The 27,820-nt window shown below is 37.2% G+C and overlaps 1 protein-coding gene across 2 annotated transcripts in view; it reads right to left on the bottom strand.

The window, feature by feature from the left end:
- LOC123554209 (translationally-controlled tumor protein homolog) overlaps window positions 1–27,820 on the bottom strand; it is a 39,391-nt gene continuing 11,571 nt past the window's right edge. For both annotated transcript variants that reach the window (XM_045344189.2, XM_045344190.2), the window contains 4 exons: window positions 18,980–19,182; window positions 9,542–9,663; window positions 2,521–2,636; window positions 1–586 (listed from right to left, as the gene is read on the bottom strand). In XM_045344189.2, coding sequence (XP_045200124.1) covers window positions 584–586; window positions 2,521–2,636; window positions 9,542–9,663; window positions 18,980–19,182 — 444 coding nt within the window. In that variant the 3' untranslated portion in view covers window positions 1–583. The remainder of the gene's footprint in view (window positions 587–2,520; window positions 2,637–9,541; window positions 9,664–18,979; window positions 19,183–27,820) is intronic.

The following is a 27,820-nucleotide window of genomic DNA, read 5'->3' as shown; positions in this document are numbered from 1 at the left end:
TAATGTTTTAATAAATACTTTTATTGGCTTGTTATGCTAGTTATCACATAAGCAATGTCAGAAATAAAACACAAGACAACCCTTTGGTTATTTTATGTTTCATGTCTGTCTGAAAGGGGTTCTTGGGCATTTTCTTAAAAATTTCAACATAGTGTAAATTATTGCACTTTCCAAACTACAAGTTTTAACCTTGAAAGAATTTAACATGATTTATTTGAATCTTACATAAAACCACCAAAATTATATCTGCATCATGATGGCTTTAACTAGTGTACCAAAATGGAAGATACGGAAACTTTTAACAACAAATAGCTTCCTCCTTGTGAGGTAGAAAATCCAATGTATAACTTGAGAAGTTGCAAATATATATGCAGTTCGAAGCCCCTTATTATGACTAAACATTAACTTGCACCTTAAAAAATTAAATGTTTTACAGTCAGAAATTTTAAGTTCATGAAAAGTACAAGAAATGTCAGCCTCCAGGTTCATCTTCTTTTTGTATCTTTTTCTTCATAATGTTCATGAGTGTTCAAAGTATGCTTAGTGTTGTAACGTTATACTGTGTCAGCAGCTGTGGAAAAATTTACTGAAAGAAAAAAGCAATAAATGTTCACATAAGAACAACAGAATAAGGCCAAAGAGGCTCAATATCTCTTTAACCTTTAGCCTGCTAAATTTCTAAAATGCACTGGTCCATCATTCAATTCGGGCAATACCATTTATTATTCAAAGGGGTGATCACTGAAAAATTACTGACAGAGCGAACAGTGCAGACCATGATCAGCCTGCACAGACAAAACATCTTCACGACCTTGTGATCTGTAGATCTGCATTTACCCTACTGAGCTAAGCGGGGGGGGCGGGGCGGCGTAGGGAGGGTAAATAAGGGTTTTTGCTCTCCTGAAGTCACTTCATCACCTTTACTCCAAATTTAAAGTCAACAACTTGAATAGTTTTGAAGTTGTGCTCCAGATGCAAAATAACAAGTACAGATATAAAATCCATTTAAGACCTTGACCCATCGACCAAGTACATGTGTTTGAATACTATGGCACAAAAATATAAAATATCCCTCAAATCATCTCATCATTACCCTTGAATAGTGTTGAAGTTGTGCTCTGGACACAGAATACAATGGACTGATTTGAACTCAATCTGAGACCTTGATCATTGACCTACAGACCAAGTTCATGTGCTATGCACATCGTCTCATTGCCACCTACCACAATACTTTAATTTGTTATCAAGTTAAGCTCTGGACACAAAATATGACGGACAGACTTGACCTTGCTGTGACCTTGATCTTTGACCTACAGACCTGGTTCATGCTCTCTGCACATCGTCTCATTGCCAGCTACTTATATGCCAAGATAACCACTCAATATCTTGAATGGTTATTAAGTTATATCTTGAATGGTAAGGAGGGATATATTGTTTTGCAGATGTCGGTCGGTATGTAGACCAATCTGTTTCCGCATTCCTAAGATCATGAAAATTGATAGGGAGGTTGATCATGACCAGCAAATGACCCCTATTGATTTTGAGGACATAAGATCAAAGGTCAAGGTCACAATGACATGGAACAGTTAAACGGTTTCCGGATGTTAACTCAAGAACGCTTGGGCTTAGGATCATGAAAGTTGATAGGGAGGTTGGTCATGACCAGCAGATGACCCCTATTAATTTTGAGGTCAGTTGGTCAAAGGTCAAGGTCACAATGACATGGAACAGTTAAATGATTTCCGGATGATAACTTGAGAACGCTTGGGCCTAGGATTACAAAATTTAATAGGGAGGTTGATCATGACCAGCAGATGATCCTTATTGATTTTGAGGTCAGTAGGTCAAAGTCACAGTGACCAGGAACAGTTAGACGGTTTCCAGATGATAACTCAAGAACGCTCGGGCCTAGGATCATTAAATTTGATAGGAAGGTTGAGCAGATGACCCCTATTGATTATTAGGTCAAGGTCACAATTACCCGGAACAGTTAAATGGTTTCCAGACGTTAACTTGAGAAAGCCTCGGCCTAGGATCACGAAACTAAACAGGGAGGTTGATCATGACCAGCAGATGACCCCTGTTGATTTTGAGGTCAATAGGTCAAGGTCACAGTGACCCAGAACAGTTAAACCGTTTCCGGACAATAACTTGAGAAAGCTTGGGCCTAGGACCACGAAACTTAATAGGGAGGTTGATCATGGCCAGCAAATTTGAGGTTAGTAGGTCAAAGGTAAAGGTTTCTGAAAATTTCTGTTCCTTGTGCAGTTACTGAATGCATCAAGGGGGGCATTTCGTGTTCACAAAATCAGACGAACGGACAGACAGGCGCACACACCATCACATAAAACATGTTTTTTTTTCAAAATGGGTGTATAACAAGCATCCTCATCAATGATTATTTTTACAAAATTCGAAGTGATGCACTTTTTGAAGCCATACAATGTAAAACTAAATTTACAATTTTTGTTCTCCGTTACAAATTAAGGAGCTTCTTTGACAGCAGGGTGAAGTACTTACACATTTCTCATCGCACAGGGCTTCCCTGATGCCATACAAAGTGGCACCCATACCATCCTCTGACCAAACAGCAATCAGGAGAGAACTTTTGGCTTCCTCAGGGTCAAACTTTTCATCTGCAATTGTTAACAAAACTTCAAAAACAGAGGTTGAGATTATTTTGTAATTTCGCTCACATTTGTAATTTAACCATCAGAAGAAATCATTTCAAGGTACCGTATTTTCCCGAATTAAGGCCCCCCTTCTAATTAACGCCCCCCCACCCATTTTGGAGGGGAAAAAAGTCAACAAGAATGGGAAAAAATCACCTACCTCATTTTTATAAGTCCACATAATAAGTAATTTACAGTACTAAAGTCCAATGTATTAAAAATTAAACACACTTTTAAACAGTCCACGTACCGTAAAGCCAAAACATTTGTACTAAGTACGGTACGTAACAGAAAATTAAACGGTAAATACATTTTTGATTTTGTTTTTACACCACTCGCGCACACGCTTCCTGCCGACTTTAAACAAACTTGCAGCAATGTGTTTACGATATACCCTTTTCTTCGGCAGTTTTAAGAACTTTTAATTTTAAAGCAGGCACAGCAGCATGTCAAACCATTGACATTGTGTATTGCGCTATTAGCTACCCGCATGTACTAAGGAAAATGTTATCGGAGTACACAGCTGTTTGGGTCATGACGTAATGTGTAGTGTCGCGAGCGTGTCAAAAAGCCAGACATGGAATACACGAGGTGCCGTATTTAAATGCATAAAAGACACACTGCATTAAATTGGATGCCAAACAATTACGTTTTAGGGGGATTAAACAACACAGAAACACTTTATAGCTAGTTTGAATGATGTTTTTAAGTTTTGTAAAAAAATTTATTTTTTATTTTTTTACCTCAAATAAACGCCCCCTCTTTGGAAAATGTAACGCCCCCGGGGGCCTTAATACGGGAAAATACGGTATTTCTATTTTGAGCTCTAATGGCCCCTAAAAGGGCCAAGTGCCCCCAATTGAACAAACTTGGTAAAGGACCTTAATGATGCTCCAGACAAGGTTTGATGACTTCAGACCCATAAAGCAGTTAATGAGAAGAAGCTATTTAAAGGTATTTTTATTTTTAACTCTAGTGGCCCCTAAAAGGGATCAAGTGTCTCCGATTGAACAAATTTGTTAAAGGATCTTATAATGATGCTACAAATAAAGTTTGATGAAGATCCATCAAGTGGTTTATGAGAAGTCATTTAAAGGCATTTCTTGTTTTAACTCTAGCTGCCCCTAAATGGTGCCATGCGCCCATTTACTGAACAAATTTTGCAGAGGACCGTATAATGATGCTACAGACCAAGTTTGATGAAGATCAACTGAGCAGGTCAGAGAAGTAGTCGTTAGTTATTTTCATTTTTAGCCCTAGTGGCACCTAAAAAGGGCATGCTGCCCCCATTTAACAAGCAAATTTGACGAATTGGTATCCCCCGCCGAAAGGGTTTGTGGTGAGGAATGGCAAAAAAATATATTTGGCAAAAAGTTAAGGATTTTACTAAGAAGAAAATAATTTCATTAGTCAAGATTAATTTAACAGAAAACAAATGTTTTAAGTGTACATAATAAATGTATGTTATGTTGATCCTGACTAATGTGTAATAAGCTTAGCTTTAGAATTATATGGAGTTATTTGAAATGTGAGCCTGAGGTGTAACTAGAATGAAATATTGTATTCGAGTAGTTTGGCACCAAGTGCCCCTTTTTAACAAGTTCATTTGAACTTAAAAGGACAGATGTCCTTAAGAGAGCACAATCAAGTAAGAAATCTGGAATGTGGGTGGTGGCGGGGTGGGTGTGTGGTTACAACTTCACATGTAGTTAAATATTCATGGAAGGTTTGAATTTCTTTTTAAAAAAAAGGAATGTTTTTTTGGGTTTTTTTTTTTTTTGGGGGGGGGGGGGTTGTGACTGGGCGGGGGTACAAAACTTCCCATCTTGATAATAAATACTTATGGAAAATAAAAATTAAGAGCTGTTCGTAAGACAGCGTACTCCACTACTCCGCGATTTTACAGTAAAATGAATTTATGTCTGAATAAGACACCTCTACTTTAACATGAAAATAATTTTAAGTATAACAACTTGGTATAATGGGCCCAGCCCCTGCACATTGTTTGTATGCTGGACAATGTTTATGTGAAGTTACATTAAGATATAAGCAATAGTAACAGTAAATAGTGACAGAAAAACAAAAGTTGCCAAAAAACTTTAACCTTTTAAAAACAAGTGAATGAAGTATTGCTATGCAATACAAAGTCCCCTACTGGAAGGCATCTAATTTTCTCTACTGCAGTATAACATAATGAACTGACATCTGTTAATGATGTATAAACAATATTGTACTATATATACAATATAATATAACAAAGCACTCGGATTAAAATTTGCATATATAAAAATGTACAGTTGTTTTCATTTTGAATTTTTTTGGCCGATTATACAAAAAGTTCTCATAAAAGTTATTTATAGTAACAACAAAGTGAAATTATTCCTAAAAAAAAACAAAAAAAAAAACTAAATAATATAAGTCCACAAGAAACTTTTTACCAGGTAGAGATAGATCAAAATACACCTAAAAATTGAATGTAACATGCATGTTGTACCACAGAAAAGTGAGTCTCGATTTTTCCCTACGGCCAGTAATAAAAAGGTTACAATATAATCTATTTATAGTAACTACAAAGGGACATAATTCTGAAAAAAGTGTGCCTCATGGTGGTGTACATTTGTACCAAGTTACATCAAAATCCCTCCATGCATGAAGAAATGCTCCGGACAAAGTCATTCTTGAATGAAAAAAATCCTATTGACCTTTGATCTCAAAGTGTGACCTTGACTTTTAAGCTAGGTTCTGGGTGTTGCGCATGACACGTCGTTTCATCATGGGGAAAATTTATGCCAAGTAATATTGTAATCCCTTGATGGATGACAGAGTTCTGGAACGGACAGGAAAAAAAAACTATTTACCTTTGGCCTCCAATTGTGACCTTGACCTTGGAGCTAGGGGTCCGGGTTTAGCGCATGACAGGTTGTCTCATCATGGGGAACATTTGTGCCAAGTTATATCAAAATCCCTTCATGGATGGCAGAGTTATGGACCGGACAGGAAAGAAGCCCTATTGACCTTTGACCCCCAATTGTGACCTTGACCTTTGAGCAAGGGCTCTGGGATATGTGCATGACACGTTGTCTCATCATGGGGAACATTTGTGTCAAGTAATATTAAAATCCCTTCATGGATGAAAGAGTTATGGACCGGACACGAAACAGACCCTCTTCATGCCATGTTAACATTTGACTGCTAAGTGTGACCTTGACCTTTGAGCTAGGGGTCTGAAAGTTATGCATGACCCATCGTCTTATTATGAGGTACAATTGTGCCAAGTGATATTAAAATCCCTTTATGGATGGGAGAGTTATGGACCGGACAGGAAAAAAGCCCTGTTGACATTTGACCTCCAATTGTGGCCTTGACCTTTAAGCTAGGGGTCTGGGTTTTTGTGCATGACACGTCATCTCATCATGGGGAACATTTGTGTCAAGTAATAATAAAATCCCTTCATGAATAAAAGAGTTATAAACCGGACACAAAATTGCGGAATGACGGAAAAGCGCATTCCTATAGTCCCCGAAACTGTTTTCAACCAGTAGGGGACTAACAACCTAAGTATAACACCTTGGTGACCTTGACCTTGGGTATAATGGGCCCAGCCCCTGCACATACTTTGTTTGCATGCTGAACAATGTTAATGTGAAGTTATAGTAAGATATAAGCAATAGTAACAAAGACATGAGGGCCATGATGGCTCTATATCACTCACCTGAGTTTAGTTGCTTGCTTGAACAAATTTCTTTGCTTAAGCTTCACTTAACAACAAGAGCTGTCAGTGGACAGCGCGCTCGACTATTCTCAGTGCTTGATAGTATAATATAAGCTATGAGTAAAACTTTAACATTACAATAAGCATATTCTAAGTCAAAAAGGGGCCATAATTCAGTCAAAATGCTTGACAGAGTTGCCTCCTCCTTTTTACAGACTGGTATGCAAAATACAAAAGCAATATCTCAATGGATGTTGAAAATATTTGGGGTGGTACGCAAACTTTAACATTTATTCTAAGTCGAAAAGGGGCCATAATTCAGTCAAAATGCTTGATAGAGTTGCCTCCTCCTTTTTACAGACTGGGGTCATGATGGTAAACAAGTATGCAAAATATGAAAGCAATATCTCAATGGACTTTGAAAATATTTGGGGTGGTACGCAAACTTTTACATTTGTGTGACACTCACGCTGATGCTAGGGCGAGTAGGATAGCTCCCCTATTCTTTGAATAGTCGAGCTAAAAACTAGGTGAGTAGGTCATGGTAAAGATTATTCAATATAACTACTGAAATCTGTTTAACAAGAGGGTCATCATCAAGAGGGTCATGATGACCCTATATCGCTCACCTGTTAAACTTGGCCTTGAAATCATCAAGATAAACATTCTGACCTAGTTTCATGAAGATAGGGTCATAAATTTGGCCTATAGTGTTAACAAGCCTTTCCTTTGATTTGAGTGGTGACCTAGTTTTTGACCCTACTTGACCCAGTTTCAAATTTGGCCTAGGAATCATCAAGATAAACATTCTTACCAAGTTTCGTGAAGACAGGGTCATAAATGTGGCCTCAATTGTGCTAACAAGCTTTTCTGTTGATTTGACCAGATGACCTAGTTTTTGACCCCATATGACCCAGTTTTGAATTTGGCATATTAATCATCAAGATAAACATTCTGACCAAGTTTCATGAAGATATGGTCATAAATGTGGCCTCTAGGGTATTAACAAGCTTTTCCTTTGATTTGACCTGGTGACCTAGTTTTTGACCCCACATGACCCCGTTTCGAACTTGGCCTAGATATCATTAAGATAAGCATTCTGTGCAAGTTTGTATCAAATCAAAGCATAAATGAAACCTATATGGCTGAAAGAGCCAAAATAGAAAATTTTGCCCCTTTAAGGTGCAGTAACTCTAGAACCTATGATGGAATCTAGCCGGTTTTCGAAGGGAACTGAGATCTTATTGTGACAAGTTGTGTAAGTGTGGTTAAAATCGAATGTAAAATGTCACTTCTATTGTATTCACAAGGTAAAAATTAACAAATTTTGGCTCTTTCAGGGGTCAATCAGGGGCCGTAACTTCGGAACCTATTATTGGATCTGACGGATTTATCATGGAATTCAAGATATATTGTTGCTAAAGATATTTTGCAAGTTTGTATCAAATCAAACAATAAATGAAGTCTCTGTATTGCTGCAAAAGCCAAAATAGTAAATTTTGGCCCTTTAAGGGGCTGTAACTCATAATGGGATCTGGCCAGTTTTCAAAAGGAACGGAGATATTATGCTAATACAAGTTGTGTACAAGTTTGATTAAAATCCATTGCAAAATGTGGTCTATCATGTTCACAAGCCAAAATAGCAAATTTTGGCCCTTTAACAGAGGTCGCGAAAGCCGTCAGACATTTCCGGTAAATTTTGATCTGGTCCGGCGTGATGTAACAAGTTCACAAGACCGAGTGTCCGATAAAAATTGCAGGTCAATATGATAAAATAAGAAGAAAGTCCTCCACGATTTCGCGAAAGTTTGACTTTCATCATTAAATTGTAACATGGAATCCCGAGAAATTGATGTCAAACTATATTTTAGTAAGCGCTTGTTTCATTGGTACTTAAAATAGAAACAGTGGAAACCCCTCATGATGTCACGACAATTCTAAGAACGCGCGTTATCATTGGATGCGTACTAATCGTGGTGGTACTCGATTTATGTACGCGGGAACCAGACGGGAATTTCCAGTAATTCCGAGGTCATCTTTCTCTTTATATGTCAACATCAACGTGACTCGGTGCAAACAATAGACTTGTGCGGGAAAAGACAGCGATGATATAGCAAATGTATATGAATACAATCTGTAAAAAGATCCTTTGGAAGCAAAGAATGCAACCAAGAAGAATAACAGCAGACTCGTTTTGAGTCTGTTCGCGAGAGGTAATGAAATATGCAACATCTCTCACGCCCCCTAGCAACGGCTTAAGCGGGACTCTAGATCTATTACACAGATGTTGAATGGACTCCATGGTCCCAAAGGACCAGAAAATATAACAACACTGAATCCAAGTACAGGGAGACTTTTTACAGACTGCAAACTTAATGTCTGAAATCTGTTTCAATTAATATGTGGAAATAAACTTAAAGGATGTAATTTGTGTAATGCTGTCTATATAGACTATGTATCTAAATACCAGTTTTAAAGATCAGATATCAAATTTATTAAAAAGAATTCGGTCTGGTAAAATATTATCCGGTCGTCTTTCATGAACACTGCTTTAAGGCGTCATAACTCTGGAACCCATGATGGGATCTGGCCAGTTTTCGACAGGAACCGAGATGTTATGCCAATATAAACTGAAATGTTGTCTCTATTGGTTCACAAGAAATTGTGAACGGACGATGGACGGACGACGGACAAAATGCGATCACAAAAGCTCATCCTGTCACTACGTGACAGGTGAGCTAAAAATGTTTATACAGAACGCAGGACGCGAATTATCCACCTATACTAATAGCTCATCCTGAACAAAGTTCACATGAGCTAAAAATTATCAGCACGACTGTGTTGCAGATAAGGAAAATTATAGGCATTACTGTCGTGCAGAAAAGCTCGGCCAAAAACTTAACCAAATTATTCTATTAGTTGAGCTAAAACTACATTTCTTGCAGAGCATACACTGTCAATTTTGGCAATTTGGTCAGATTCAAGGGCCATTACTCTTGAAATACTGGTCCAAACTGGCTGGTTATTAAACTTGAGACAGTTTTATAGAGACAAATGTCAAAAACTGCACTTTTCCTGCAGGATGAGTACTATGTCAAGTTCGAATGACAAGTGCTTGGTTACTCTAGTGTTTAAGGGAAACACTGTTTTGCCGTACCTGCAAAAACTGATGCGTCTGGTGACCATTTCTCTAAAAACAATTTGATATGAGCTTGACAGTCTTTTTTAAAACTTGCACATTTTTCTTCTTGTTCACTGTCTTTAAGAGCATCAGCTGTGCTGAAAAAAGAAAAACAACTGTCTTTAAAACACCTTTGAAGTTCAACAAGGGGGTCATGATGACCCTGGATCGCTCACCTGAGTAATATGAGCTGCATGTTTCAAATGTCAAACTGATGCTAAAATATTAAGAAAGTGGCATCATTTTACGATCAGTCAAATTATTGATTATAACTACAACTTTTTTGTGAAGTTTGACAAGTCCATTAAAACAGGAATATAATTACATTTCCCCTCGATTTTTTTCACTTTTTTTTTGTTGGTAAAACAATTACTTCAAAGACTGTCCGAAATTATAGGAACAGAAAAATATCTAAGGATTTTTTTGTCCCAAATGTAAGGTACGAAAAAAAAAAAAATTTTATCCAAAATTTGAGGGTGTCCCAACACTTGGGGAAAATATGGGTTTTCTATTTTAAGCTCTAGTCGCCCCTAAAAGGGGACAAGTGTCCCCAACTGAACAAACTTGGCAAAGGACCTTAATGGGGCTCCAGACAGGGTTTGATGAAGACCCATCAAGCAGTTCATGAGAAGAAGTTATTTAAAGGTATTTCTATTTTTAACTCTAGCGTCCCCTAAAAGGGGTCAAGTGTCTCCAATTGAACAAATTTGTTAAAAGACCTTATAATGATGCTACAAATCAAGTTTGTTGAAGATCCATCAAGTGGTTTATAAGAAGTTATTTAAAGGCATTTCTACTTTTAACTCTAGCTGCCCCTAAAACGGTTTTATATGAGATTGAAATTCGGCGATCACGCGGGAAATTTCCATAACCGAAATGTGCCCATATTTTTTTAACAAATAATTACGCACCACATATTGCCTTTAACAACGATATAAATTTTAATCCTGTGAGATCTGGTAAGTTGCATGAATTTAAAAGGAAGCCGCTTCTTTTTGTAACATGTGCCGACTAGCACTGACTGCCGTCCATTATTTAAATAAGAGCTTCGCCAAGCGGGGCAATAGACGCCCGAAGTGTTATATCAGAGGATGGGAGCAAAATTTAAAGAACTTGACTGTTGAAGCCCAAAGAACATGAACAACAAAGGGAAGAAATTCAAAAAAAAAATCCTAAGTCCACAAAAATATCCTTACCAGGTACAGATATGTCAAAATACAACTAAAAATTGGAGGAACTGTCCATGCTGTACCACAGAAAAGTGGTCTCGGTTTTTCCCTACGGCCAATAATAAAAGTTACAAAATAAGCTATTTATAGTAACATAAAAGGGAAGTAATTCAAACAAGAGGGCCATGATGGCCCTATATTTCTCACCTGAGTTTACTTGCTTGAACAAATTTCTTTGCTAAAGCTTCAAAAACAACTAGAGCTATCACTAAAGGTGATGAATGTACCCCCCGCATGCACTGACACAGTACATTGCAATTTGACGCACACAAGATTGCATAATTATGTGGACTGTATGTATATAGACTGTATGTATACAGTATAGTAACAAAAAACAAAGTCCAATAACTATGCAGAATATTTATCTAAAAGAATCTAACATGCACCATGCACAACTAGGGTTGGTACTGATCACTTGTGTGAAGTTTCATTAAATTGTGTGCAAGGGTTTGGTAGATTAGGCACGCACAAGATTGCATAACAAGAGGGCCAAGATGGCCCTAGGTCGCTCACCTAAGAAACACACCATAACAGTGTAAAACATGTTTGACCTAGTGATTTCATGGAAACAAATATTCTGACCAATTTTCATTAAGATTGGACCAAAAAATTGGTCTCTTGCGATAAAACAAGCATTTTCTTAGATATGACCTAGTTTTTGACCCTAGATGACCCATGTTCAAACTCGACCTAGATTTTATCAAGGCAATCATTCTGACCAAAATTCATGAAGATCAACTGAAAAATACAGCCTCTATCACATACAGAAGTTTTTTCTTTGATTTGACCAAGTGACCTAGTTTTTGACCTCAGATGACTCATATTCAAATTCGACCTAGATTTCATTAAGGCAATCAACCTGACCAAATTTCATAAATATCAACTGAAAAAAAAACAGTCTCTATCGCATACACAAGATTTTTCTTTAATTTGACCTAGTGACCTAGTTTTTGACCTCAGATAACCCATATTCAAAACCGACCTAGTTTTCATCAAGGCAATCACTCTGACCAAATTTCATGAAGACCAATTGAAAAATACATCCTCTATTGCATACACAATGTTTTTCTTCGATTTGACCTAGTGACCTAGTTTTTGACCCCAGATGACCCATTTTCGAAATCAGCCTAGATTTTATCAAGGTAATCATTCTGGCTAAATTTCATGAAGATCAGTTAAAAAATACAGCCTCTATTGCATACACAAGGTTTTTTTTTTATTTGACCCAGTGACCTAGTTTTTGACCCCAGATGACCCATTTTCGAACTTGGTCTAAATTTCATCAAGGCAATCATTCTGACCAAAATTCATGAAGATCAATTGAAAAATACAGCCTCTATCGCATACACAAGGTTTTTACGTGATATGACCTAGTGACCTAGTTTTTGACCCCAGATGACCAATTTTGGAACTCGGCCTAGATTTCATCAAGGTAATCATTCTGACCAAAATTCATGAAGATCAATTGAAAAATACCGCCTCTATCGCATACACAAGGTTTTTCTTTGATTTGACCTAGTGACCTAGTTTTTGACCCGAGATGACCCATGTTCGAACTCGGCCTAGATTTCATCAAGGCAATCATTCTGACTAAAATTCATGAAGATCAATTTAAAAATACAGCCTCTATCGCATACACAAGGTTTTTCTTTGATTTGACCTAGTGACCTAGTTTTTGACCAGAGATGACCCATTTTCAAACTCGGCCTAGATTTCATCAAGGTTATCATTCTGACCAATATTCATGAAGAAGAATTGAAAAATACAGCCTCTATGGCATACACAAGGTTTTTCTTTGATTTGACCTAGTGACCTAGTTTTTGACCCGAGATGACCCATTTTCGAACTCGGCTTCGATTTCATCAAGGTTATCATTCTGACTAATATTCATGAAGATTAATTGAAAAATACCACCTCTATCGCATACACAAGGTTTTTCTTTGATTTGACCTAGTGACCTAGTTTTTGACCTGAGATGACCCATTTTCGAACTCGGCCTAGATTTCATCAAAGTTATCATTCTGACCAATATTCATGAAGATTAAATGAAAAATACAGCCTCTATCGCATACACAAGGTTTTTCTTTGATTTGACCTAGTGACCTAGTTTTTGACCTGAGATGACCCATTTTCGAACTCGGCCTAGATTTCATCAAGGTTATCATTCTGACCAATATTCATGAAGATTAATTGAAAAATACAGCCTCTATCGCATACACAAGCTAAATGTTGACAGACGACGGACGACAGACGACGGACGACGGACATCGAGCGATCAGAAAAACTCACCTGAGCATTGCTCAGGTGAGCTAATTATGCAGACTGTATGTACATAGTATGTTAACAAGAAACAAAGTCCCATAACTCTGCAATTTTTGTCGCTGAAAGAACCTAACATGCCCCATGCACAACTACTGTTGCTACTGATCACTTGTGTGAAGTTTCATTAAATTGTGTCAAGGGGATGAGGAGAGATGGTGAGCACAAGATTGTGTCTATGTATATAGTATAGTAACAAAAAAACAAAGTCCCATAACTCTGCAAATTTTTTTTCTGAAAGAACCTAACATGCCCCATGCACAACTACTGTTGTTACTGATCACTTGTGTGAAGTTTCATTAAATTGTGTCAAGGGGATGAGGAGAGATGGTGCGCACAAGATTGTGTCTATGTATATAGTATAGTAACAAAAAAACAAAGTCCCATAACTCTGCAAATTTTTTTTCTGAAAGAACCTAACATGCCCCATGCACAACTATTGTTGGTACTGATCACTTGTGTGAAGTTTCATTAAATTGTGTAAAGGGGATGAGGAGAGATGGTGCGCACAAGATTGTGTCTATGTATATAGTATAGAAACAAAAAAACAAAGTCCCATAACTCTGCAAATTTTTTTTCTAAAAGAACCTAACATGCCCCATGCACAACTACTGTTGGTACTGATCACTTGTGTGAAGTTTCATTAAATTCTGTCAAGGGGATAAGGAGAGATGGTGCGCACAAGATTGCGTCTACGGACAGACGGCCAGACAACCTGAAACCAGTATACCCCCCCTTACAACTTTGTTGTCGGGGGGTACAAAAAACTAGGTGAGTAGGTCATGGTAAAGATTATTCAAGATAACAACTGAAATCTGTTAAAAAATTATACAAGTGGGCCAAATCTCTTTGCTGCAGCTTCAAAAACAAGAAAGTAGGTCAGTAGGTCAGGGTTTAGAATATTGAAGAGGAGTACTGAAATTTGTATCAAAAATTATACATACGGTCCAAATTTCAATGCTGTAGCTTCAAAAACAAGAAAGTAGGTCAGTAGGTCAAGATTAAGACTATTCAAGATGAGTATTGAAATCTGTATCAAAAATTACACAAGTGGTACAAATTTCTATGCTGTAACTTCAAGAATGAAAAAGTAGGTCAGTAGTCCCCTGGGTCATGATTTGAACAAACTTGATAGCTGACGTCTAGACAATACTAAATACCAAATATCTAAGGTCTAGGCCTTATGGTTCTGGACAAGAAGATTTTAAAATATTTTTCCTTTATAAGTCAATGTAAAACAAGGGACCCCCTGGGCAAGGCATATACCCCAGGGTCATGATTTGAACAATCTTGTTTGAGAACTTGTAGAGCATGCCAAATACTAAATATCTAAGCTCTGAGCCTTATGGTTTAAGACAAGAATTTTTTAAAGGTTTTTCCCTATACAAGTCTATTTAAACCATGTGACCCCCAGGGCAGAGCCAGTTTTAACCCCAGGGGGATAATTTGAACAATCATGGTAAAGGACTACTATATGATGCTACATACCAAATATCAAAACTATGTGGTTTTGTACAAAAAGATTTTCAAAGTTTTCCCTATATAAGTTTATATAAATCATGTGACCCCAGGGCGGGGCCATATTTAACCCTAGGGGGATAATTTGAACAAACTTGGTAGAGGATCACTAGATGATGCTACATACCAAATATCAAAGCCCTAGGCCCTGTTGTTTTGGATAAGAAGATTTTTTAAGTTTTTCCTTTCGGTTGCCATGGCAATTAGAGTTCTGTATGGAATTCAATTCTTTGAATAATTTTTTAAGAGAACCATCCAAGGAACATCCCTGTGAAGTTTAATCAAAATTGGCCTGGTGGTTTAGGAGATGTTGTTTAAAGGAAAGTGTGGACAGACACCGGACGCTGAGCGATCACAATAGCTCACCCAGAGTACTTTGTGCTCAGGTGAGCTAAAAAAACAAACTAGAGTTGCTTTTGCGAAAAGCGCATGTCTCCCACAACTGCCTAATCATCTAAATAGTAAGTCAGTCTTTATATACTGTTTACTCACTACAAATGTACCTTTGAAGAGTAAAAAGACTGATTTTGGGCAATTCAAGGGCCATAATTCTGAAGTGCCTGGGGCGATTTGGCTAGTTAATGAACTTGGCCGAGGAGTTATGGTCAAAAACATTTGGTTCAAGTTCGATAAAGATCGGATGAGAACTGAGCGCGGACAAGAGTAACGAGAGGCCCAAGTGGGCCTAAGTCGCTCACCTGATCACTTTGACCTAATTAGATCAATTAGATTGTGACAAAGTATTAAATTTAAAAAAGAATTTAAAATTATTTTTCTTAAATTTCAAATTAAAAAAAGACTTTTAAAAGTATTTCTATTTATAGCTCTAGCCGCCCCTAAATGGGGCCAAGTGCCCCCATTTGAACAAACTTGGGAGAGGACCATATAATTATGCTCAAACACATTTTGTTCAAGTTTGGTGAAGATCGGATGAGAAAATTAATGTTCGACTTTGAGCGCGGACAAGATTTGTGACAGACACACAGGAGTAAATGTCTCCCACACCACTGTATTAATTTGAATATTGTAAGTGAACAAACAAGAGGGTCATGATGACCCTGGATCATTCACCTGAGTAATATGAGCTACATGTTTCAAATGTCAAACTGATGATAAAATATTAAGAAAGTCAGTAGGTCATATTCATGGTCAATGAAATTCAGTTTTACGATTTGTGTGCAAAACTGTGTACGTCATCAAAATTTCAAGGCTGTATCTTAAAAAACAAGAAAGTAGGTCAGTAGGTCAAGGTCACAGTCAAGTGACATCATATTACTTGGGGTCATCAGGTAATTATAATTAAACAGTCTTGGAAATAGGATCAGATGATTTTTTAAGTATTTTTCCTATATAACTCACATAATAACTAAGTGACCTCAGGGCGGGGCCTCTTTTAACCCCAGGGGCATAATTTGAACAATTTTTTTAGAGGACTACTAGACAATGCATCATACCAAATATCAAAAGCCTAGGTTGTATGGTTTCAGACAAGAAGATTTTTAAAGCTTTTTCCTATATAAGTCTTTATAAAACTTGGGACCCCCAGGGCAGGGCCTCTTTTTACCCAAGGGGTACAATTTGAACAATTTTGGTTGAGGAACATAAGACAATGCTACAAACCAAATATCAAAGGTCTAAGTGTTGTGGTTTCAGACAAGAAGATTTTTAAACTTTTTTTCCTATTTACTTGGGAACCCCGGGGCGGGGCCATATTTGACCCTAGGGGGATAATTTGAACAATCTTGGTAGAGGACCACTAGATGATTCTACATACCAAATATCAAAGCCCTAGGCCATGTGCTTTTGTACAAGAAGATTTTCAAAGTTTTCCCTTTATATGTCTATATAAACCATGTGACCCCCGGGGCGGGGCCATATTTGACCCTAGGGGGATAATTTGAACAATCTTGGTAGAGGACCACTAGATGATGCTACATACCAAATATCAAAGCCCTAGGCCATGTGGTTTTGTACAAGAAGATTTTCAAAGTTTTCCCTATACGTCTATATAAACCATGTGACCCCTGGGGCGTGGCCATATTTGACCCTAGGGGGATAATTTGAACAATTTTGGTAGAGGACCACTAGATGATGCTACACACCAGATATCAAAGCCCTTGGCCCTGTGGTTTTGGACAAGAAGATTTTTAAAAATTTTCCTATCGGTTGCCATGGCAACCAGAGTTCTGCATGGAATTCAATTCTTAGAACAATTTTGAAAGCGGGCCAGCCAAGGATCATTCCTGTGAAGTTTGGTGTAATTCTGCCCAGTGGTTTTCAAGAAGAAGATTTTTTTTAGAAATTGTTGACGCACGACGGACATCAAGCGGTCACAACAGCACCTTGTCACTTCGTGACAGGTGAGCTAAAAAGAAATCTGCCAAATAAAAACAAGAGCTGTCCGTAAGACAGCCAAGCTCGACTATTCGAAATATTGTCACAGAAGCAGGAAATTATTACCCAAAATGTTAAATATCAAAAGAGTTTAAGTTCGAAAGGGGACATAATTTGACCAAAATACATATCAAAGTTATGGGACTTGATGCTATCAACTAGTTTTATAACCCCGAAGAAACATGTTAGGTTTAAATTCAATATCTGCATTAGTTTTGGAGATAGTAACTTGCATGTAAACTTTAACCAGAATTTTCTAAGTCCAAAAGGGGGCATAATTTGTTCAAAATACATGTTAAGAGTTATGGAACTTGACCTAGTGAGGCTGGTAATTGACCTAGAAAGGAATAAATAAGATTCAAAGCTATATGCCTTTTGGTAATAGCTGTATGTACTTGCACGCAAAACTTTAACCAGAATTTTCTAAGTCCAAAAGGGGGCATAATTTGCCCAAAATACATGTCAGAGTTATGGGACTTGATTCTATCAACTAGTTTTATAACCCCGAAGACACATGTGAAGTTTCAATTTAATATCTATATTAGTTTTGGAGATAGTAACTTGCATGTAAAACTTTAACCAGGATTTTATAAGTCCAAAAGGGGGCATAATTTGCCCAAAATACATGTCAGAGTTATGGGACTTGTCCCAGTGAGGTAGGTAATTGATCTAGAAAAAGAAAAAATAAGTTTCAAATCTATATGCCTTTTAGTAATAGCTGTATGTACTTGCACGCAAAACTTTAACCAGAATTTTCTAAGTCCAAAAGGGGGCATAATTTGGCCAAAATGAAGGTCAGAGTTATGGGACTTGGTGCTATCAACTAGTTTTATAACCCCGAAGACACATGTAAAGTTTCAATTCAATATCTGCATTAGTTTTGGAGATAGTAACTTGCATGTAAAACTTTAACCAGGATTTTCTAAGTCCAAAAGGGGGCATAATTTGCTCAAAATACATGTCAGAGTTATGGGACTTGACCCAGTGAGGTAGGTAATTGATCTAGAAAAAGAAAAAATAAGTTTCAAATCTATATGCCTTTTAGTAATAGCTGTATGTACTTGCACGCAAAACTTTAACCAGAATTTTCTAAGTCCAAAAGGGGGCATAATTTGCCCAAAATGAAGGTCACAGTTATGGGACTTGGTGCTATCAAATAGTTTTATAACCCCAAAGACACATGTGAAGTTTCAATTCAATATCTGCATTAGTTTTGGAGATAGTAACTTGCATGTAAAACTTTAACCAAAATTTTCTAAGTCCAAAAGGGGGCATAATTTGCTCAAAATACATGTTAGAGTTATGGAACTTGACCCAGTGAGGTTGGTAATTGTCCTAGAAAAAGAATAAATAAGTTTCAAAGCTATATGCCTTTAAATGATAGCTGTATGTACTTGCATGCAAAAACTTAACCAAGGTGTGACGCCGACGCCGACGCCGACGCCAGGGTGAGTAGAATAGCTAGACTATTCTTCGAATAGTCGAGCTAACAAGAGCACTGCAATGCAGAGCAATATACACACGAAACAAAGTCATATGAACTTTGACCCCTAATTGTGACCTTGACCTTGAAGCGAGCCATCCGAAACATGCGCTCTGCACGTCGTCTCGATGTGGTGAACATTTGTGTCAAGTTTCTTCAAAATCCTTCAAGGGGTTAAAGAGTTACAGAGCGGACACGGAATTGCTAACGGACAGAGGCACGAACACCTGGGGTATAACATAACACGTCCCTTTGGGCGTATAAAAATACTCAAATAATATGACAGATATTTAATTTTAAACTCTATAGTCCTGTAGAGTATACACTGAAATAACATCACTTAAAATAATTATCTGATGTGTCGCTTATTTTCAAAATTTATAATAAAAAAAGTTCGCAATTTTCTGGGACAACCCTCGTAATTTACTGTAAAATCAGCAGAAGATTATAACAAAGAGAAATCAAAATTACTTCTTCAACCACTTCTTCAGGTAACTTTGAAGAACCTTTTTGCTAGAGAAGAAATCAGATTGATCTGTCAATTTCTGTGACAAGACAATGTCAATTCCTGACTCCATCTCCACCTCATCACAACCTTCCTGTTGCTCTTCTTGTGATGGATTTCCTCCTATAAGATCAGCACTGATATCTCCTCCTTTGGGCCTTGTGACCAGCTGAAATTTTTAAAAAAGAAATTAGAATACAAGACAAGAGGGCCATGATGGCCCTGCATCGCTCACCTGAGTTTAGTTGCACGCTTTAACAAATTTCTTTACTAAAGCTTCAAAAACAAACAAGAGGGCCAAGGTGGCCCTAGGTCGCTCACCTAAGAAACACACCATAACAGTGTAAAACATGTTTGACCTACTGATTTCATGGAAACAAATATTCTGACCAAGTTTTATTAAGATTTGACCAAAAAATTGGTCTCTTGCGATAAAACAAGCATTTTCTTAGATGACCCATTTTCGAACTCGGCCTAGATTTTATCAAGGTAATCATTCTGGCTAAATTTCATGAAGATCAGTTGAAAAATACAGCCTCTATTGCATACACAAGGTTTTTCTTTGATTTGACTTAGTGACCTAGTTTTTGACCCCAGATGACCCATTTTCAAACTTGGTCTAAATTTCATTAAGGTAATCATTCTGACCAAAATTCATGAAGATCAATTGAAAAATACAGCCTCTATCGCATACACAAGGTTTTCCCTTGATTTGACCTAGTGACCTAGTTTTTGACCTCAGATGACCCATTTTCGAACTCGGCCTAGATTTCATCAAGGTAATCATTCTGACCAAAATTCATGAAGATCAATTGAAAAATACCACCTTTATCGCATACACAAGGTTTTTCTTTGATTTGACCTAGTGACCTAGTTTTTGACCCCAGATGACCCATTTTAAAACTCGGCCTAGATTTCATCAAGGTTATCATTCTGACCGAAATTCATGAAGATTAATTGAAAAATACAGCCTCTATCGCATACACAAGGTTTTTCTTTGATTTGACCTAGTGACCTAGTTTTTGACCCGAGATGACCCAATTTCGAACTCGGCCTAGATTTCATCAAGGCAATCATTCTGACCAATATTCATGAAGATCAATTGAAAAATAAAGCCTCTATCGCATACACAAGGTTTTTCTTTGATTTGACCTAGTGACCTAGTTTTTGACCTCAGATGACCCATTTTCAAACTCGGCCTAGATTTCATCAAGGTTATCATTCTGACCAATATTCATGAAGATTAATTGAACAAGAGCTTGTCGAACACGAAATGCCCCCCTTGATGCATTCAGTAATTGCACAAGGAACAGAAATTATATGCTCACTGTAAACAAAAGTTCTACCATTCTGGTTTAATCTGACCTTGACCTTAAACCTATTAACCTAACAAGAGATTACAGAGTGATCTTGGCGCCATCCACTGAGCCATTTTTGAATGTTCCAAATTTAAAGACTAGCTCAAGGTAAAAATCAAGGTCAAATTTTATTTTGGAACAAAACAATGTGTATGTGGTCCAAATTTGAAAGCTGTGGCTTGAGAAATGTAAAAGCAGGTCACTAGATCAATTTCAAGGTCTAGGTTCATTTTGGTAGACAGAACTATGCATGTGCTTCAAATTTGGAGGTTGTAGCTTGAGAAATGTGAAAGTAGGTAATAGGTAAAAATCAATGTCAAATTTCAATTCAGAACACAAAAGTATGCATGCGGTCCAAATTTGAAGCCTGTAGCGTCAGAAATGTGAAAGTAGGTCACTAGGTCAATCTCAAGATCAAAGTTCATTTCGGTACACAAAAATATGCATCTGGTTCAAATTTGAAGGCTGTAGCTTGAGAAATGTGAAAGTAGGTCAATAGGTCAAATCAAGGTCAAATTTTATTTCAGAACACAAAACTATGCAAGTGGTCCAAATTTGAAGCCTGTACTTTCAGAAATGTGAAAGTAGGTCACTAGGTCAAGATCAAGGTCAACTCATGTCAAGGTTCATCTTGCCATTCAAAACTATACATGTGGTCCACATTTGAATGATGTAAATTATGGACATGAAGATTCTAAGTTTTTCCCTATATAAGTCTATATGAACCATATGACCCCTGGGGCGGGGTCATATTTGACCCTAGAGGGATAATTTGAACAAACTTGGTAGAGAACCACTAAATGATGCTACATTACAAAATATCAAAGCCAAAGTCTTTGTAGTTTGGACAAGAAGATTTTCAAAGTTTTTCCCTATATAAGTCTTTATAAACCATGTGACCCCCGGGGTGGGGGCATATTTGACCCCAGGGAAATTATCTGAACAATCTTAATAGAGGACCACTAGATTTTGCTACATACCAAATATCAAAGCCCTAGGCCCTATGGTTTTGGACAAGAAGATCAGAAATCGTTTTAATTGTTCCTGGCCAATGTGACCTTGACCTTTGACCTAATGACCTCAAAATCAATAGGGATCATCTGCTGGTCATGGCCAACCTAACTATCAATTTTCCTGACATTAGACCCAAGCATTCTTGAGTTATTGCCTGGAAACCATTTTACTATTCCTGGTCACTGTGACCTTGACCTTTGACCTACTGACCTCAAAATCAATAGAGGTCATCTGCTGGTCATGACCAACCCCCCTATCAACTTTCGTGACCCTAGGCCTAAGCGTTCTTGAGTTATCATCCGGAAACCGTTTAACTGTTCAGGGTCACTGTGATCTTGACCTTTAACATACTGACCTCAAAATCAATAGGGGTCATCTGCTGGTCATTACCAACCTCCCTATCAACTTTCATGATCCTAGGCCCAAGTGTTCTTGAGTTATCATTCGGAAACCGTTTTACTATTCAGGGTCACTGTGACCTTGACCTTTAACATACTGACCTCAAAATCAATAGGGGTCATCTACTGGTGATGACCAACCTCCCTATCAACTTTCATGATCCTAGGCCCAAGCATTCTTGAGTTATCATCCGGAAACGGACTGGTCTACATTCCGACCGACTGACCGACCGACATCTGCAAAACAATATACCCCTCCTTCTTCGAAGGGGGGCATAAAAATACAGCCTCTATCGCATACATAAGGTTTTTCTTTGATTTGACCTAGTGACCTAGTTTTTGACCTGAGATGACCCATTTTCAAACTCGGCCTAGATTTCATCAAGGTTATCATTCTGACCAATATTCATGAAGATTAATTGAAAAATACAGCCTCTATCGCATACACAAGCTAAATGTTGACAGACAGACAGACGACAGACATCGAGCGATCAGAAAAACTCACCTGAGCATTGCTCAGGTGAGCTAAAAACTAGGTGAGTAGGTCATGGTAAAGATTACCGTATTCAAGATTGCTGAATATGTTAAACAAGAGCACCGCCTTGCGGGTGCTGACGCTCATCTATTTTTTTTGTATAATAGAAATATTGTCCTACCCATGATTTTCTAAGTCTAAAAAGGGCCATCATTCTTGCAAAAAGCAGGATAGAGTTATGTTTCTTGATGTACAGTGTCCACTTATGATTGTGAAAAACTGAAAAAGTTTTAAAGCAATAGCTTTGATAGTTTATGAGAAAAGTTGCCTTAAACATAATACTCAACCAAGAAAATGATTTTCTAAGTCCAAAAGGGGCAATAATTATTGCAAAAAGCAGGATGGAGTTATGTTGCTTGCTGTACAGGGTCAGCTTATGATGGTGAACAAGTGTTGCAAGTTTCAAAGCAATAGCTTTGATAGTATAAGAGAAAAAGTTGACCTAAACATAAAACTTAACCAAGAAATCTGATATTTTCTAAGTCCAAAAGGGGCCATAAATCTTGCAAAAAGCAGGATAGAGTTATGTTTCTTGCTGTACAGGGTCAGCTTATGATGGTGAACAAGTGTTGCAAGTTTTAAAGCAATAGCTTTGATAGTTTAGGATAAAAGCTGACCTAAACATAAAACTTAACCAAGAAAACTGATGTTCTAAGTCCAAAAGGGGCAATAATTCTTGCAAAAAGCAAGATGGAGTTATGTTTCTTGATGTACAGGGTCAGCTTATGATGGTGAACAAGTATTCCAAGTTTCAAAGTAATAGCTTTGATAGTTTAGGAGAAAAGTTGACCTAAACATAAAACTTAACCAAGAAATCTGATATTTTCTAAGTACAAAAGGGGCCATAAATCTTGCAAAAAGCAAGATGGAGTTATGTTTCTTGCTATACAGGGTCAGCTTATGATGGTGAACAAGTCTTCCAAGTTTCAAAGCAATAGCTTTGATAGTTTAGGAGAAAAGCTGACCTAAACATAAAACTTAACCAGGCAACGCCGACGCCGACAACCGCTCAAGTGATGACAATAACTCATCATTTTTTTTCAAAAAATCAGATGAGCTAAAAATTATCTAGGTGGTCCAAATCTCTTTGCTGTAGTTTCAAAAACAAGAAAGTAGGTCAGAAGGTCAGGGTTAAGAATATTAAAGACGATTACTGAAATCTATATCAAAAGTTATACACATGGTCCAAATTTCTATGCTGTACCTTCAAAAAAAAAAAAAAAAAAAAAAAAAAAAAAAAAAAAAAATAGGTCAGTAGGTCAAGATTAAGATTATTCAAGATGAATATTGAAATCTGTATCAAAAATTTTACAGATTGTCCAAATTTCTATGCTGTAGGTAACTTCAAAAACAAGAAAGTAGATGAGTATTGAAATCTGTATCAAACATTATATATAGATGGTCCAAATCTCTTTGCTGTAGCTTCAAAAACAAGAAAGTAGGTCAGTAGGTCCAGGTTAAGAATATTAAAGAGGATGAGTATTGAAATTCTTATCTGTGTCAGAATAGATTTTTTTTTCCAAAGTTTTTTCCTACCTATATAAGCCAATGTAAAATATGTTGACCCCAGGGCGCAGTCAATTTCATGATTTGAACAAACTTGATAGTTGACCACTAGACAATACTAAATACCAAATATCTAAGGTCTGGGCCATATGGTTCTGAACAAGAAGATTTTCAAAGATTTTTCTTATATAAGAGTAGTCAATGTAAAACAATGGACCCCCCAGGGTGGGCATATATTAACCCCAGGGCCCTGATTTGAACAATCTTGGTAGAGAATTACTAGAGCATGCCACATACTAAATATCTAAGCTCTGGGCCTTATGGCTTAAGACAAGAATTATTTTAAAGGTTTTACCCTATAAAAGTCTATTTAAACCATGTGCCCCCGGGGCTGGGCCAGTTTTAACCCCAAAGGTATCATTTGAACAATCTTGGTAAAGGACTACTAGATGATGCTACAATATCAAAGCCCTAGGCCATGTAGTTTTGTACAAGAAGATTTTCAGTTTTCCCTATATAAGTCTATATAAACCATGTGACCCCCAGGGCGGGGCCATATTTGACCCTAGGTGGATAATTTAAACAACCTTGGTAGAAGACCACTAGATAATGCTACATACCAAATACAGGCCTTTTTTTCATCAATTTGGGAATGCCACCGACACCGGTGGAATTGGGAAAATGCTCTCGGAAATTGTCTTAATTGGGACAATTTGCAAATTACCAAAATTTACATAAATGTGTTTTTGTTTGAAATATTAATTAATTGCATTTCAGTAATTGTTCAACAGTATTATATTTTACCTAAATATACAAACAAATTAGCAAAACTACCTTAAAACAGCGAAAACCCTAAAAGGTATAATCATTTGGGAATTTTAAATTCAACTTTGGGAAAAAAACATACTATTTTGCATTGGGATTACTTCCTTTTACCGGAGGTAGATTCATAGGGGAAAAAAGCCCTGAAATATCAAAGACCTACATGTAGAGGCTCTGTGGTTTTGTACAAGAAGATTTTCAAAATTTTTCCCTACATAAGTCTATATAAACCATGTGACCCCCAGGGCGGGGCCATATTTGACCCTAGTCAGTGGGATAATTTGAACAATCTTGGTAGAGGACCACTAGATGATACTACATACCAAATATCAAAGGCCTTTTTAAGCCCTAGGCCTTGTGGTTTGAACAATTTTTAAAGAGGACCATCCAAGGAACATCCCTGTGAAGTTTCATAAAAATTGGCCTGGTGGTTTAGGAGATGTTGTTTAAATGAAAGTGTGGCCGGACGGTGAGTGATCACAATAGCTCACCCTGAGCACTAGACACATTGACCCTAAAGCGCTCACCAGTGTACAAGGCTTCAAGTGTGTTTTTATAAGGTAATGGTACAAGTACAGGGTTAATTTTCTTCTATGTAAGTCTGTATGATTTACATGTGACATGTCACACACATTTTTTAACCTAGGACAATGACTGAACAATTATGGCAGTGCTCCAGCTAGGATTAAAAAAGGACAGGGTGCTGGCACTGAAAAGGGCACTTCTGGGGTGTGTGTGTGTGTGGGGGGGGGGGGGGGGGGGTCAGTCCCGGACCATGCTCCCCCAGGAAAAAAATTTAAATGGTCCATGCATTCAGTGCATTTTAACATACTTTAGACATGGAATTTAGCATAATTTAGGCATGTTTTTTTGGCACACTTCAGGCATGGTATAATGCATACTTTGTCTTTTAATAGGCTATGTCTGTCATCTCGAATACCCCTATTTATTAACTAAAAATTCTGCTGTTTGTATTTTACTTGGCACTGATTATCGACTTGTAACATTTCTTTGTAATTGCATACTAAATAACAATATCTATGTGTTTAGGCCTATTTTACTTGTTATAATTTCTTGGTAAATTACAAATTTAAATGGTCCATGCATTCAGTGCATTTTAACATACTTTAGACATGGAATTTAGCATAATTTAGGCATGTTTTTTTGGCACACTTCAGGCATGGTATAATGCATACTTTGTCTTTTAATAGGCTATGTCTGTCATCTCGAATACCCCTATTTATTAACTAAAAATTCTGCTGTTTGTATTTTACTTGGCACTGATTATCGACTTGTAACATTTCTTTGTAATTGCATACTAAATAACAATATCTATGTGTTTAGGCCTATTTTACTTGTTATAATTTCAGTACACATCTTTTCCATGTACTTGATATTTATAAATTTATACATGCAACATATATACAGAAAATAAAGTTTAAACTTCCACTTAAATAAATGAAATCAGGCAAAGTTTTTAACTTCCAACAGTCTAAAAGCAAGTTTGGCACTTGTAATAGAACGTATTCCGGGTATCCATAATTTTATATCGGGGTATGGTTACACTTTTTTTCTAAAAGTCGTCTAATGTCCAGTTTAAACAATATTTTTGAAAAATCATTATGATGCAAAGACAGTTTAACAGCATTTTACAGTATCTGACATTAAAGTGTACCCTGTCATTACATCTTAGTAAACTAATTTCAAAGAAATCTTCATGAAAAATCGGCAATTTCACAAAGCAGACGACAACCTACTTTCGATTTCAAAAACTTGTAAAACGATAAAATCAAAATATTTTCCTATTTAAATTTGATTGTGATCGATTTTTATTAATTAGATTTAAATGTCTGTTGTCTGGACTTAAGTTTCAGTTGTGTGTAAAGGGATATTTACGACTATATTACCGAAAACGAAAGTACACTTTGACAGGTGGGCCGAGGTGGCGCGAAAATGATAATGATTTCAGACTGGTTTGCAAACTGTTTTAACACTAAGGTTCAGTGATTTTAATGCTAGTGGAGCAGTCTAAAATATCATGGTCTGCCTCGGGCACAATTACAGCAGGTAATTGTTTGTTAATTATGTCAATGCCCCCCCCCCCCCCCCCCCCCCGTGTATCACTCTATAGGGGGCAATAAAGCAGTGTATTATAATCACTGAGGCAAAAAAAGGGAAGTTTGGCTAAAAAAGAAATGAATGGTTGTAAAACAGGCAGGGTGCCTGGCGGGGCAACAGGGCGGAACGGGCGATGCGCCCTGCTGTAAATATCTAGCTGGAGCACTGTATGGTACACAGTAAAACCATGATATCACGCGCCAAAATCAAGGCTCTAGCTATTATGGATTCAGAGAAGAAGACTTTCTATGTTTCTTATATAAGCCTATAGTAAGTACATGTCACATAAGGTGCGTGGCCATTTTTGACCTTAGGGCTTAGTGGTGGGTGCACAAAAACTATCAAAAGGTCATTACTGTGGTAAAAATAGTCACAGAAAAAAATCCTTCCTTCATGTAGCTTGTTGATCTGTGAAAGTTTGAAGCAAATCAGGCTAATAGTGTGGGAGGAGTTGGACACACAAGACTTCGGGACATACAGACAGACATACATAACAAGAGGGTCATGATGACCCTGGATCGCTCACCAGAGTAATATGAGCTACATGCTTCAAATGTCAAACTGATGATTTTTAGAATTTTTTTGGAAGATTTTCTGATGTACAATCAAGTAACCCCTGGGGCGGGGCCAAGTTTACCCCCGGGGTCATGAATGGAACAAAGTTTGTAGAAGTCTACTAGGCAATGTAACATATCAAATATCTAAGATCTAGGCCTTCTGGTTTATTTTTAGCAAATTTCTGAATATTTCCCTATCTACAATCAAGTAACCCCTGGGGCTGGGTAAATTAGAATTTTTTTTTTGTAGAAGTCTACTAGGCAATGCTACACGTCAAATATCTAAGATCTAGGCCTTCTGGTTTATTTTTAGAAATTTTTTGAAGATTTTCCTTTGTAAAATCAAATGACCCCATGGGGCGGGGTCAAGTTGACCCCGTGGGTCATGATTTGAAACTTTTTTGTAGAAGTCTACTAGGCAATGCTACAAGTCAATATCTAAGATCTAGGCCTTTTGGTTTATTTTTAGAAAATTTTTGAAGATTTTCCAATGTAAAAT

Source organism: Mercenaria mercenaria, chromosome 7, assembly GCF_021730395.1.
Source record: "Mercenaria mercenaria strain notata chromosome 7, MADL_Memer_1, whole genome shotgun sequence".
NCBI lineage: Eukaryota > Metazoa > Mollusca > Bivalvia > Venerida > Veneridae > Mercenaria > Mercenaria mercenaria.
The sequence above is the reverse complement of the archived record's forward strand: the minus strand, read 5'-3'. Positions and strand labels throughout refer to the sequence as shown.